The sequence below is a fragment of the Nannobrachium achirus genome (genome assembly GCF_963921795.1).
Source record: "Nannobrachium achirus genome assembly, contig: SCAFFOLD_159, whole genome shotgun sequence".
NCBI lineage: Eukaryota > Metazoa > Chordata > Actinopteri > Myctophiformes > Myctophidae > Nannobrachium > Nannobrachium achirus.
This window is the reverse complement of record NW_027665021.1, coordinates 132,580-147,496: the sequence shown is the minus strand read 5'-3', so window position 1 is coordinate 147,496 and position 14,917 is coordinate 132,580. Positions and strand designations below refer to the sequence as shown.

The following is a 14,917-nucleotide window of genomic DNA, read 5'->3' as shown; positions in this document are numbered from 1 at the left end:
CGACCGACCGACGGACGGCCGGTGGAGGTTTTGATACTAAACTGCTCCCTAACGGTCGCAATAAGACAAAATAAGACATAATAAAGCCATAATTAAGAAATAATGTGTTGGTAATTAGAACTTATAATGTTTTATTAGACAAGAACAAAGACAGAATAAGACAGAATAAAGCCACAATAAGGATGATGTTTTATTACCCCTTGAATGAAACGTAACATATCAGGGTCCCAACAAACTCTAATAAGTCTTATAAGACCAATCAGGGTCCTAACAAAGTCTACTTATTTAACATTAGGCTTCATTAGAAAATAATGTGCTCTAATTACAAACAAATTAGCACTCATTATCACAGAATTGTACTGTAAAAACTAATCAACGACAAGGTAATTAGAACTTATCATTTTTATTAGACAGAAACAAAGACAGAATAAAGCCATAATAAGGATGGTGTTATTAACCCTTGAATGAAACGTAACAAATCAGGGTCATAACAAACTCTTCTTATTTAACATTAGGCTTCATTACAAAATAATGTGCTCTAATTACAAACAAATTAGCACTCATTATCACAGAATTGTACTGTAAAAACTAATCAACGACAAGGTAATTAGAATTTATTAGACAGAAACAAGACAGAATAAGGATGATGTTATTACCACTCAAATGAAACGTAATAAATCAAGGTCCTAACAAACTCTTCTTATTTAACATTAGGCTTCATTACAAAATAATGTGCTCTAATTACAAACAAATTAGCACTCATTATAACAGAATTGTACTGTAAAAACTAATCAACAACAAGGTAATTAGAATTTATTAGACAGAAACAAGACAGAATAAGACCGAATAAGGATGATGTTATTATATGAACAATGGCCGAACTCTCCACCAGGGGGAGCTCCTGAGCAAATTTTTTCCCTGCCTGCTGCAGAAGAAGAGAGGAGGAAGCCAGCAGCAGAGCAGATAGCTCCATATGTTTTTCTAAGAGAGTGTTTTGACACATGTTCCAAAGCTTTAAAGGAGCTATAGTCAAAATCTTCTTGAAAAACGGATGCTAAAATAAAAATAATGTTTCGAAAATACTTTATAAAACAAATAAGCTTCATATATGTGTTTCTATTCAAAAATGACCACAAAAAGCATAAAATAATGATAAAATAATCATTTTGGCCATTGTAGGGCCGACACTTTGTTTACATTCTAGTCTATAGACTAGGATGTAAACAAAGTGTCGGCCCTACACTGAAAAAGTTGACTATAGCTCCTTTAAAAGCTGATTCTGAGGCAACTAAATGTGATTAACCTTACAGACATTGAGTAAATGATTTTCTATGTTACTGTATGCTGCCAGATGACCTGAGAGTACCGTTTCCTTTTCTTTTGATGAAGAATCTCTGGTGAGTGTGTCTTTCTTAACAAGGGTGCTAAGCTAACTGTTAGTATGCAGCTTCATGCTAACAGTTAGCTTAGCACCCTTGTTAAGAAAGGCACACAAAAGACAATTACACTCACCAGAGATTATTCATCAAAAGAAAAGGAAACGGTACTCTCAGGTCATCTGGCAGCATACAGTAACATAGAAAATCATTTACTCAATGTCTGTAAGGTTAATCACATTTAGTTGCCTCAGAATCAGCTTTTAAAGCTTTGGAACATGTGTCAAAACACTCTCTTAGAAAAACATATGGAGCTCTCTGCTCTGCTGCTGGCTTCCTCCTCTCTTCTTCTGCAGCAGGCAGGGAACAATGTGCTCAGGAGCTCCCCCTGGTGGAGAGTTCGGCCATTGTTCATATAATAACATCATCCTTATTCTGTCTTATTCTGTCTTGTTTCTGTCTAATAAATTCTAATTACCTTGTCGTTGATTAGTTTTTACAGTACAATTCTGTGATAATGAGTGCTAATTTGTTTGTAATTAGAGCACATTATTTTGTAATGAAGCCTAATGTTAAATAAGAAGAGTTTGTTAGGACCTTGATTTATTACGTTTCATTTGAGTGGTAATAACATCATCCTTATTCTGTCTTATTCTGTCTTGTTTCTGTCTAATAAATTCTAATTACCTTGTCGTTGATTAGTTTTTACAGTACAATTCTGTGATAATGAGTGCTAATTTGTTTGTAATTAGAGCACATTATTTTGTAATGAAGCCTAATGTTAAATAAGAAGAGTTTGTTATGACCCTGATTTGTTACGTTTCATTCAAGGGTTAATAACACCATCCTTATTATGGCTTTATTCTGTCTTTGTTTCTGTCTAATAAAAATGATAAGTTCTAATTACCTTGTCGTTGATTAATTTTTACAGTACAATTCTGTGATAATGAGTGCTAATTTGTTTGTAATTAGGGCACATTATTTTCTAATGAAGCCTAATGTTAAATAAGTAGACTTTGTTAAGACCCTGATTGGTCTTATAGGACTTATTAGAGTTTGTTGGGACCCTGATATGTTACGTTTCATTCAAGGGGTAATAAAACATCATCCTTATTGTGGCTTTATTCTGTCTTATTCTGTCTTTGTTCTTGTCTAATAAAACATTATAAGTTCTAATTACCAACACATTATTTCTTAATTATGGCTTTATTATGTCTTATTTTGTCTTATTAGTGTACTGTAAAAAAGGGTGGGACCACATTTTCATGTCAAGGACCGTCAAATTGACATGCATTCTGCAGACCCCCACATGAAAATAGTTTCTGCCTGGGAAGATTTATCAAGATTTATCAAAGTGTAAAATAAAAAAAAATATCCGATCTACAAGCTCAAAATGGGCTGTAATGGTAACGCGTTGTGAGCTTGTAGATCGGCTATTTTCAAACAAAGTTTAAAACAGGGTTAAAGTGGTATGTCACTCTTAACTCTTTGAGCGCCAGCGCCCTCTAGGGGCCAAGGAATGCCAGCGCATCTCTCATAGGCGAGCGCTTTAGCTTCCAGGACTTCAGCTTCCAGGACCTGACGTGCTCACGTTCCTGCACGGCATGGAAATGTCCCGGATGAAGATGCTAACAGAATGGCTATTCCCATTTTGTCATCTAAAAGATAATTTTTGGGCGATTTCGCCTTAAATAAACCTCGCGCCGCTTTCCTAAAACACAAAAAAGAGATATAAGCCTTTAAAGATGCAGCCTTTCATTGGATTAGGCGGAGATTGGCGATTGCGTTCGCAAATTACGGCCGGCCGGGACGTTGTTAGCTTTCGGCTAGTAGCTACAAAAATCAAGCCAGGCTTCAGAAGGCCTCTTATCATTTTATTCATTTAATTAAATAAAGCCGAACTACTTCGGGATCGGCACACTCGTGTACTCATCGGAAGCGGCGCCGAACATCGGGTGAACATTGGGGAGCTCAAAAATGTATTTTAAACCATTTTTAATGGAATATATCGTCGGACAGAGTAGAATGGCTAGCTGGCTAGCGGCTAGCGAGCCAGGACCACCCACGACTCTACAAGCAGCTCGGGGTAAGTGAATTAATAAAAAAAAGATTGTATTGGATTGAAATAAAGCCGAACTAGTTCGGGATCGGCACCAGATGAGTTAAGAACTAAAAGGCCACCCTAAGAGTGCTCTACAGTGTGCATAGATGTTTTCTTAACATAAGAACAAAATCAACAAATCACAGCTAAGAAAACATTGGTGTATGCCAAATCTTCTTTAAAAACTTCCAATGCCAATGGCATTGTAATACTAAACAATATGATTTAATGGTGATGTTAATGGGAAGGAAAACTAATTATCACGTTTTTTTTTAATTAACTCATACTCTGCGATCCCCGTCGAAACCGTTGATTTCCCGCTGCGGCTGTACCTCTCTGCGATGCCCGTCGTTCCCGGAAATTTAATTAGCTTTAATCATTATGAAACAATTAAAAGTATGATCGCTGTATATGGCCACTTCGGAGTCTTAGGCCCGCCCCCTAACTGTATCCTGCCGTATTTCCGGTCTGGACCGGATCTAGCTTTCCGTATCCGGTCTGAGCCTGGGCCATAGTCCCGCCTCCATTGGTTTACATTGTAACAGAAGAGGAAGCTACTCGGCGATGGAAAGCTCGTTTTTCAATCCGATTTTTGCGTTTGGAAACTTCCAGTCTCTACACGCCTGGATTATGATCCCCGCACATATCGTGCGTTTTGAGCACGAACGTGTCCACGTGTTACCATAGCGCATAGCTGGCTTTTTTCAATGTTTTTTCATGTAAACACTGGCGGATAAGCAGGGATACAGCGTGGCAATGGATATGTCTATTTCAATGGGGTTTTTTTTATTTGAAAGCTGTCACCGAGTCTACACGTCTACTAGATGAGTCGCGCACAGATTGTGCACGATGCGTGCGCGTGCCCACGTTAAAAGGTAAGGACAATTTGGCAGCTGCTTACTACAGCTATGTTTAAAATGGCAGCAAAATTCTTAATTGGATTATATGTCCAAAAAGGGACAGTGGGCCTTGCAGGGTTAAAAGGGTCTACGAAGAAATTTCTTCGTAAGAACGTTCGTAAGTAAGTTGGTGTGACGGCTGGGGAGGCCTTTATTATTATTATTATGGGATTGTTTATTGTGATTATTATTATTATTACCATTGTCTATTACTATCCTGCATTTGTGTTCCAATGCAGTAGCTGCGGAGAGCGGAGTCATGAACTGCTGTGACCTTGGCGACCAATGACAATGAACTTGGGGAAACATGACGCTGGCGAAGCAGCTGACTGGCCGGTGGTTCTGAGGTTCTGTTCGACAGGGCAGGGTCCGCCCTGTGGCTATAAAGGTGGAAGCAGACCATACAATGTTGAGCCTGTGCAACCACGCTGCCTTGTTCCCCACTGACCTGGTTGTTCTTTTGTTTGTTTAGTTTATACCTGTTTCGCCCTTCGGAAAGGCTCGTTTTGTTTAGTTATCTTAGTCCTTTTCGTTTGGTTCCCCTGTTTATTATTTGGTCTTGGTTTTGTACGCAGTTCTTTTGTTTGATCATTTGTAATATTGTTTGTTTGTTCGCCAGCTCAAGTCAGGGAGCGGCTCGCGCCGCCTCCCTTTAACTCCTAGTCTAATATCAGTATTTGCCTTAACTTATTCATTATCTGTAGTATAGAGTTCTAAGAATCTATTTTGCTACTATATTTTGGATATTGTTAAGAAAAGAATATGATGTAATTGTATTGCTACCAAATATTATAATATATCTCATCTATTCTTGCAAACTAGTATCCGAGTGAATATGTTCTGACTCACTTGAGCCGTGGGTCATGACAGTTGATGAATCGGGCCCATTGTTATACTTTCGTGAAATACACAAAGTAGAGTAAAAGTACTAGTCCAGGAAATTACTCAAAAGTAAGAGTAAAAAGTAGCCTATTTAAAAAACTAGTACTTTTACTTTTACTAGTACTTTGTACTTTTTTAAAGTACTTTTTTAACATTAATTACACGGTTACCTAAGCCAGTGGTTCTCAACCTTTTCAGGTCGCGACCCCCAAAATAATCATATTTTGGGACCACTCCACTCTGGGGACCACTCCACCCTGACGAGCACTAAGAGTTCAGGCATTACATAGTGTAAAACACGGTTCCACGAGGCGTTGTGAGCATGTAGAACGGCTATTTACACAATTTCTCACTCTAATATTCGACAATTTGGCCAATGTTTAATTTGTCATTTTAGAGGTAAGTCCTTCAATTTTCACTTTAGAAATGTGCAGATACCTACACTTAAACGTTATGTACGTAGGTTTGTTTACTGTTGAGTGAGAAAACAATGTTGCACAATGGGGACCCCCCCCTCCCCCCCAAAAAGAAAAAATAATAATTTGGGGACCCCCCGAACCACAGGTTGAGAACATAGACTGTAAAAAAATATGGACGAAGCGAAGCCATTGGTCTCTATGCTGCGAAAATGACGTTTTTGTGTCCCTTGTATGGGTGTCGCCATCATTGTTTGTATGGTACCCCAGGAATCATAAGGAATGCTATTGGCTGCCAACGGTCACGTGGAACCGCAGGCATACATGGGAGAATGTGGTCGGAGCCTCCCGAAATACAGCATACGAAGAAGAACACAGCCGGCTGGTATCAGTTTAGTTGGCCACGCCCCCCGCAACTTTATCATCAATTTTTACATAAATGGGACTATATTTGCACAAAACGCATATCATTGAAAGTTTTTTCATTGAGTTTTTCACTAGCAACAGGAACCATAAATTATTTATGACAACTTTTATTAAGGTTAGAAAATCAAAGGGGAAAACGAATGGGGTCCAATGTAGACAAAGTCTTTTTGGTACCTTGCGGGGGAAAAACAGCGCAACTAGCGGCCAAACATAGGAAGTTTTAGTTCCGTATTGGATTCGTTTTAAATCGGCGGAACTATGCCCCTGGTTGAGAACCACTGACCTAAGCTGTCCCAATGAGATGTCATTAAGCAGGAAGAGAAAAATACTATTCAGAAAACCACTTTTAATAACATTTTTTAAGAAAGTATATGTAAACTGTACAGTATGTCAAAAACCTGCATTTACTTTACTTATATACTGAATTTAAATTACTCTTACTTCATTGTCAAAATGAAAAGTAACGAAGTACAAGTATTTACTATTTAAATTACTCAAAAGTAAGAGTAAAAGTAGAGCATTTAAAATTACTTTAAAAGTACAGATCCTCAAAAAAACTACTCTTGAGTAATTACTTGAGTACTTTTACTCAAGTATTTTCCACCTCTAGTCGCAACATGTCCAAAATAACAATATAAATAAGAGAAGAAAATCTGATATAGAATCACATCATCTTTATTTAATTTTAAAAGAAAAAAGTTTAAAAATCAACAGACCATAACAATGTAACATAATAAATGTACTATTCTCATTGTACTAACTCATTGCATGCATTATTGGTTGGTTATTACAGTATGAGAAGATATTAAACAAATACGAAACAGAACATGGGTCACACAAGCCCATATGAACCATATTTACAACGTCTGAATATTAACAGATTCACAAATGCTCATAATTTTGGCAAATTATCAGTGGAGTGGACTGAAAAGATCACCTGTTGTGTGCTAGGGAGTAGTGAAAACCTAACATGGAATCAACATAATGACTTGGAGTTGTGACAGTGGGATGGAGACTCAATACAACTGATGTGAGATTATAGAGCTGTTGAAAACAATAATCTCTTCTTGCGTGCGTGCGTGCCTGTGTGCGTGCGTGCGTGCGTGTGCGCGCGCGTGTGTGTGTCTGGCACCTATTACACAGAGCCATGGCTATTGGCCGGGAGGGGGAGCCCGGCCCCCCCTCCCGTGTCGACCCGCCCCCCCACACTACTATAATATCTTCCGATTAATTCCAAACATAACACGGACTGGCAGACACACATTAGTGCAACGGAAACAGTCTAGTTTGCGTAGGACAGATCTGAGGGCGCCCTTACTTTCTCAGTTACGGTAAAAGCACAGATTACACTCCCAACAGCCTTGTGGCCGCGAATGGCCACAAGGCTGTTGGGAGTGTAATCTGTGCTTTTACCGTAACTGAGAAAGTACTGAGTGTCAGTGCTGTAGGCTATAGCTAGCTTTGTATGCTAGAAGGCTGAAGAAGATACTAGAAGGAGACATTCACTTGCTTATTCTCCATTAAGTGTGAGTGGACCTGGACCAAGCGTGGTACAGGTCAAGGCCTTTTATCCCCCGCATAAAAGGCCTTTATGCGGGGGATACAGGGACACTGGACAGACATTTCTACTATCTCTTTCCATAGGAGTTCTCCTTAACGCTATGTCACCGATGAGCCCTTGCGCTCACAGCCATGATATCCCAGGCTGCTCAGCCTGTCGTCTGAAATGAAAAAAATAAAAATAAATACGAGTTCTAAGATGTTGAAAGCCTACTTTCCTTAGTGGCGACACTCGGAGCCCCCCACTTCACGTCTAAAATACACTTTATGGCTAGAAAAGTAAACATTTTCACCACTCTCAACAGGTCTTACAATAGAAAGTTCCATTGGCCGGTGAAATATTTTCTTTTCTAACTAAAATGTGTATTTTAGACATGAGGTGGAAAGTAATCTTTCAACTCATCTTTAGTTTATACCTGTTTCGCCCTTCGGAAAGGCTCGTTTTGTTTAGTTATCTTAGTCCTTTTCGTTTGGTTCCCCTGTTTATTATTTGGTCTTGGTTTTGTACGCAGTTCTTTTGTTTGATCATTTGTAATATTGTTTGTTTGTTCGCCAGCTCAAGTCAGGGAGCGGCTCGCGCCGCCTCCCTTTAACTCCTAGTCTAATATCAGTATTTGCCTTAACTTATTCATTATCTGTAGTATAGAGTTCTAAGAATCTATTTTGCTACTATATTTTGGATATTGTTAAGAAAAGAATATGATGTAATTGTATTGCTACCAAATATTATAATATATCTCATCTATTCTTGCAAACTAGTATCCGAGTGAATATGTTCTGACTCACTTGAGCCGTGGGTCATGACAGTTGATGAATCGGGCCCATTGTTATACTTTCGTGAAATACACAAAGTAGAGTAAAAGTACTAGTCCAGGAAATTACTCAAAAGTAAGAGTAAAAAGTAGCCTATTTAAAAAACTAGTACTTTTACTTTTACTAGTACTTTGTACTTTTTTAAAGTACTTTTTTTTTACTTTTTTAACATTAATTACACGGTTACCTAAGCCAGTGGTTCTCAACCTTTTCAGGTCGCGACCCCCAAAATAATCATATTTTGGGACCACTCCACTCTGGGGACCACTCCACCCTGACGAGCACTAAGAGTTCAGGCATTACATAGTGTAAAACACGGTTCCACGAGGCGTTGTGAGCATGTAGAACGGCTATTTACACAATTTCTCACTCTAATATTCGACAATTTGGCCAATGTTTAATTTGTCATTTTAGAGGTAAGTCCTTCAATTTTCACTTTAGAAATGTGCAGACACCTACACTTAAACGTTATGTACGTAGGTTTGTTTACTGTTGAGTGAGAAAACAATGTTGCACAATGGGGACCCCCCCCCCCCCCCCCCCCCCCCTCCCCCCCAAAAAGAAAAAATAATAATTTGGGGACCCCCCGAACCACAGGTTGAGAACATAGACTGTAAAAAAATATGGACGAAGCGAAGCCATTGGTCTCTATGCTGCGAAAATGAAGTTTTTGTGTCCCTTGTATGGGTGTCGCCATCATTGTTTGTATGGTACCCCAGGAATCATAAGGAATGCTATTGGCTGCCAACGGTCACGTGGAACCGCAGGCATACATGGGAGAATGTGGTCGGAGCCTCCCGAAATACAGCATACGAAGAAGAACACAGCCGGCTGGTATCAGTTTAGTTGGCCACGCCCCCCGCAACTTTATCATCAATTTTTACATAAATGGGACTATATTTGCACAAAACGCATATCATTGAAAGGGAGTTTTTCACTAGCAACAGGAACCATAAATTATTTATGACAACTTTTATTAAGGTTAGAAAATCAAAGGGGAAAACGAATGGGGTCCAATGTACACAAAGTCTACATTGGACAGCGCAACTAGCGGCCAAACATAGGAAGTTTTAGTTCCGTATTGGATTCGTTTTAAATCGGCGGAACTATGCCCCTGGTTGAGAACCACTGACCTAAGCTGTCCCAATGAGATGTCATTAAGCAGGAAGAGAAAAATACTATTCAGAAAACCACTTTTAATAACATTTTTTAAGAAAGTATATGTAAACTGTACAGTATGTCAAAGACCTGCATTTACTTTACTTATATACTGAATTTAAATTACTCTTACTTCATTGTCAAAATGAAAAGTAACGAAGTACAAGTATTTACTATTTAAATTACTCAAAAGTAAGAGTAAAAGTAGAGCATTTAAAATTACTTTAAAAGTACAGATCCTCAAAAAAACTACTCTTGAGTAATTACTTGAGTACTTTTACTCAAGTATTTTCCACCTCTAGTCGCAACATGTCCAAAATAACAATATAAATAAGAGAAGAAAATCTGATATAGAATCACATCATCTTTATTTAATTTTAAAAGAAAAAAGTTTAAAAATCAACAGACCATAACAATGTAACATAATAAATGTACTATTCTCATTGTACTAACTCATTGCATGCATTATTGGTTGGTTATTACAGTATGAGAAGATATTAAACAAATACGAAACAGAACATGGGTCACACAAGCCCATATGAACCATATTTACAACGTCTGAATATTAACAGATTCACAAATGCTCATAATTTTGGCAAATTATCAGTGGAGTGGACTGAAAAGATCACCTGTTGTGTGCTAGGGAGTAGTGAAAACCTAACATGGAATCAACATAATGACTTGGAGTTGTGACAGTGGGATGGAGACTCAATACAACTGATGTGAGATTATAGAGCTGTTGAAAACAATAATCTCTTCTTGCGTGCGTGCGTGCCTGCGTGCGTGCGTGCGTGCGTGCGTGCGTGTGCGCGCGCGTGTGTGTGTCTGGCACCTATTACACAGAGCCATGGCTATTGGCCGGGAGGGGGAGCCCGGCCCCCCCTCCCGTGTCGACCCGCCCCCCCACACTACTATAATATCTTCCGATTAATTCCAAACATAACACGGACTGGCAGACACACATTAGTGCAACGGAAACAGTCTAGTTTGCGTAGGACAGATCTGAGGGCGCCCTTACTTTCTCAGTTACGGTAAAAGCACAGATTACACTCCCAACAGCCTTGTGGCCGTTTGGTAAACAACACTGAGTGTCAGTGCTGTAGGCTATAGCTAGCTTTGTATGCTAGAAGGCTGAAGAAGATACTAGAAGGAGACATTCACTTGCTTATTCTCCATTAAGTGTGAGTGGACCTGGACCAAGCGTGGTACAGGTCCAGGCCTTTTATCCCCCGCATAAAAGGCCTTTATGCGGGGGATACAGGGACACTGGACAGACATTTCTACTATCTCTTTCCATAGGAGTTCTCCTTAACGCTATGTCACCGATGAGCCCTTGCGCTCACAGCCATGATATCCCAGGCTGCTCAGCCTGTCGTCTGAAATGAAAAAAAAAAAAAAAAATACGAGTTCTAAGATGTTGAAAGCCTACTTTCCTTAGTGGCGACACTCGGAGCCCCCCACTTCACGTCTAAAATACACTTTATGGCTAGAAAAGTAAACATTTTCACCACTCTCAACAGGTCTTACAATAGAAAGTTCCATTGGCCGGTGAAATATTTTCTTTTCTAACTAAAATGTGTATTTTAGACATGAGGTGGAAAGTAATCTTTCAACTCAACTAAACCGTCATTTTTTTGGTGAGTAACGAAATTGTATTTTTAATATTTGCTACAGACGAGTCACACTGTGGATACTGTAGTGGGATTGACACGGAGCTTCTGTGGACAATTTGGAGATAAGTAAGTAAAACTCTGAAGAAGTTTGATAGCGAATATGGCTAACAAAACGGCAACTTTTGGAAGAAAAGGCCCATATGAAAAAAATATGGGGCAGAGGTTCTGAATTGGCATCCAGGGAGTGTGTGTGCACAGTTTGGCCGAGACCGGACCCCAACGACGCCGGAGATTAGCTGGTAACAGACGGACGTACGGACACACACACGCACGGACGGACGGACGGACGGACAGGGGCGAAAACATAGTCTCTCCCCATGCCTTCGGCTGTTGGAGACAATAAAGGAAAATAGCCATTTTAGCCGAATGTGTCCCCCCCCCCCCCCCCCCGCCGGTGGCGTGCGTGCGTTCTTGCGTGTGTCTTGTGTTTGAGTTCATCTGTCTGTGTGAGTGCTGGTGTGTGTGTGTGTGTGTGTGTGTGTGTGTGTGTGTGTGTGTGTGTGTGTGTGTGTGTGTGTGTGTGCGCGAGTGTGTTACGGCCTATTCCCACTGGGCCAGCTACATTAAAAAATATCTGTCTCCATTGAAATGGATGAGACTGGACTACCATCCACTTGAATGGAGACAGGTGTTTGTAACCACGGCAAGCCGACAATTATCAATGTCTACTTTTCTGCTGCGAGGATATATCCAGTAACATAACAAACGGTGGCTGGAGGAAGATTCCTTACTTGTGTTGTGATGTGTGTGTTGCTTGCTGTGCTCTTGACTTCTGGCTTTGTTTTAATCAGAGGAGCGCAAGTCCACAGCTAAAGGGCTGTCTAAGACCACCGGATTTTCATGCAGCTTTAAACTCAAATTAGGGGTAAACCTTTTCAGAACTTGCGAGGGATGTCATTGGACTGATAGAGAGTGTAGCAGTGAAAGCCACAGACGAAAATAATTAATTAAATAATAAGGTGCCGGGCTTCGGGCCTGGCTCGGGCTGTAAATAGCGGAACCAAACGGGCCAGGGGCCGGGCCGGGCTTGAATTCAATGGGCCAGGACCGGGCCGGGCCTCACATTTCAGGTCTGTGCAGGGTTCTAGTGTGTGTGTGTGTGCGTGTGTGTGTGTGTGTGTGTGTGTGTGTGTGTGTGTGTGTGTGTGTGTGTGTGTGTGTGTGTGTGTGTGTGTGTGTGTGTTTACACAAATGCACATTACATACATGTATCATACATGCAGTGGTGTGATATGGATTTTTTAAGTGGTGGCCCTCTAAATTCATGACGTCACGTCCTCGTGCACGCGCATTGGTGCATGAATGCCTGCCGCCCGGTACTAGTTGAAATACTGTATTCAACAACACACAACATTTTGTAATTATATTTCTTATTATTTAGTTTATTGTTAATTTGTTGTTTTTATTTTAGTTTCAAATAAATATTTTCCTTTAAGTTTTATATAAAATAACTTGACAGACTTTACATCAGTAAATATGCTTGCTCCTTTCGGAAACTCTCCCTCTGCTATGCAGCTCTGACAAAATGAGCGGTTTAAACGCTGCTTCGTTTCTCTCCAACGTTTGAGCAGTAAACAGATGAGAGACCTTTACTCTTTGGATAGAATGTTCACAAAAGGTAAGAAGTGTTCGCGAATGGCGGAGTTTCCTCCCAACGGACCGATTGTGCATGACAAGAGTGAGAGTGAACCTCATCTCGGAGCATAGCGGAGGGAGAGGTTCCGAAAGGAGTTAAAAGTCTGCAAAGAATGCAAGGCGAACATGCTGCTGGCCGTATATACAAGTTTAAATGAGGACGTAGGTGAGAACTGCCTACCCGAGTATTGTTATGCAAAGCAGCTAGTTAGGGTGGGGACACAAGTGTTCATGTTGACCGCGGCGTCACACAACTTGACGACGTGCATGCACGCGCGTCGCGTCTGTGCACCTTGATAAATTAAGTCTGGGCTCGCCGAGCCCAACCGAGCCCACGCCATCTCACCCCTGCATACATGTATGCGTGTGTGTGCACATGTGTGTACAGAGTGAACTATAATTTCAGTATTGTATGTGTGTCTGTGACTGTGACTGTGTCTGTGTGTGTGTGCGTGCACATACGCGTTTAACTGTATACAGTATGTGTGTGTGTGTGTGTGTGTGTGTGTGTGTGTGTGTGTGTGTGTGTGTGTGTGTGTGTGTGTGTGTGTGTGTGTGTGTGTGTCTGTGTGTGTGTGTGCGTGTACGTGTGCATGATCGTGTGTGTTTGTGGTAGAGGTCTTCGGACCTGCCCGAGATCCGAAATTACCCGCGATCCGACCCGCCCCGAGCCGGGTAACGGGGCCATTTCCGAGCATTTACCGCGGGGCGGGCCGGGGCCGGTTCCTTCTGCCCCGGTTCCCGGGTATCTGATTGTGAAATCGACGGTTCCTGTTACCTGAGTGGAGCCGAGTCAGCCGAGATTGAATGAAAGAACGCATCAACTGCACTAAATCGATCACGCCACAAGATGGCACTAAACGATGCAGCATGTAATCTGATGCATTGGTTGTGACAAGTTGTTTAGAACTCACTCAGTCACAACAAGTCGACACTGCATGGAGCTGTTGGATTGTTATTATTATCAAAGATTGTTGATATTAACGTAACGTTTTGGTTAAGGGTTTACAATGGAGTTGTCATTGCGTATTGTCATGCTCTGACTGCAAAGCATAATTGGAAACTCAAAGCAGAAGGATATAATGAACACCACATGCGACAGAAAATGATAGCGTTAGCATTGGCTAGCCAAAGAAGAAGGAATAGACTAAAGAAAACATGGATTTATTTGTATTTACAAACTGTCCGCATTGATTGACTTACTGGTCTGGGAAAAGATCATGTTGTGACGAGAGACAGCACCGCTGACAGCAACAGCTGCAACCATTACCATGGCGACGTTTAGGTAAGAAAGACGTCACGTCTCATACAACTCTTAATATATAGTCTATAACGTTGGCATTCTTTCATTTCGGGGCCACAGGTTCGGGTCTCGGACCTCTCGTTCTGCTCGGGTATCGGATCTAATTTTTCTAATAAGAGGCGGGGCCGTTCGGACCGGGTCTGTCACGTTTCGGGGCTGGTCGGGTAACAGTTCTCAAATTCCAAATTATAGACGGGGCCATATGGGTCCGGTTCCATTTTCCCCGGGTCCTTTTGGGTTCGGGTAGTTAGAATTGGACCCGTGAAGACCTCTAGTTTGTGGCTATGTGTGAGCATGCGCATGTTCATGCCAGTGCAAATGTGTGTACGGGTGTGTGTTTCATGATGTGTGTGTGTAGTGTAGCATCACATCAGCATCAGTGTGTGTTCCTACAGGGCACAGGATCTTACTGAACCTCCTCCATCCGACACAGAGACACTGAGGAACGAGACCAGCACCTGAACCCAGCATAGAGTGGTCCAGTGAATGTGGACTGGAAGGTGTGCAGGAGTGTCAGTTGGTCAGAAGACACTCCGTAGAAGGACAGAGTGCCAGCAGGACAGTCTACATACACTGCTACTCTGTGGGAGTCAGAGGGACCGACAGGGATAACAGTCTCCTCATTGTTGTGAAAGACAACATACGTGTTTTCATTATGATCACAATCCAGACTCC

At 41.1% G+C, this 14,917-nt stretch overlaps 1 protein-coding gene across 1 annotated transcript in view; it reads right to left on the bottom strand.

Annotated features, from left to right (window-relative positions):
* LOC308280652 (NACHT, LRR and PYD domains-containing protein 12-like) overlaps positions 1-14,917 on the bottom strand; it is a gene marked incomplete at both ends in the record, with an annotated part of 82,259 nt that overhangs the window by 34,219 nt on the left and 33,123 nt on the right. Inside the window, one exon of the mRNA XM_080754979.1 lies at positions 14,653-14,858. Within this exon, the coding sequence (XP_080611105.1) occupies positions 14,653-14,858 (206 nt within the window). The remainder of the gene's footprint in view (positions 1-14,652; positions 14,859-14,917) is intronic.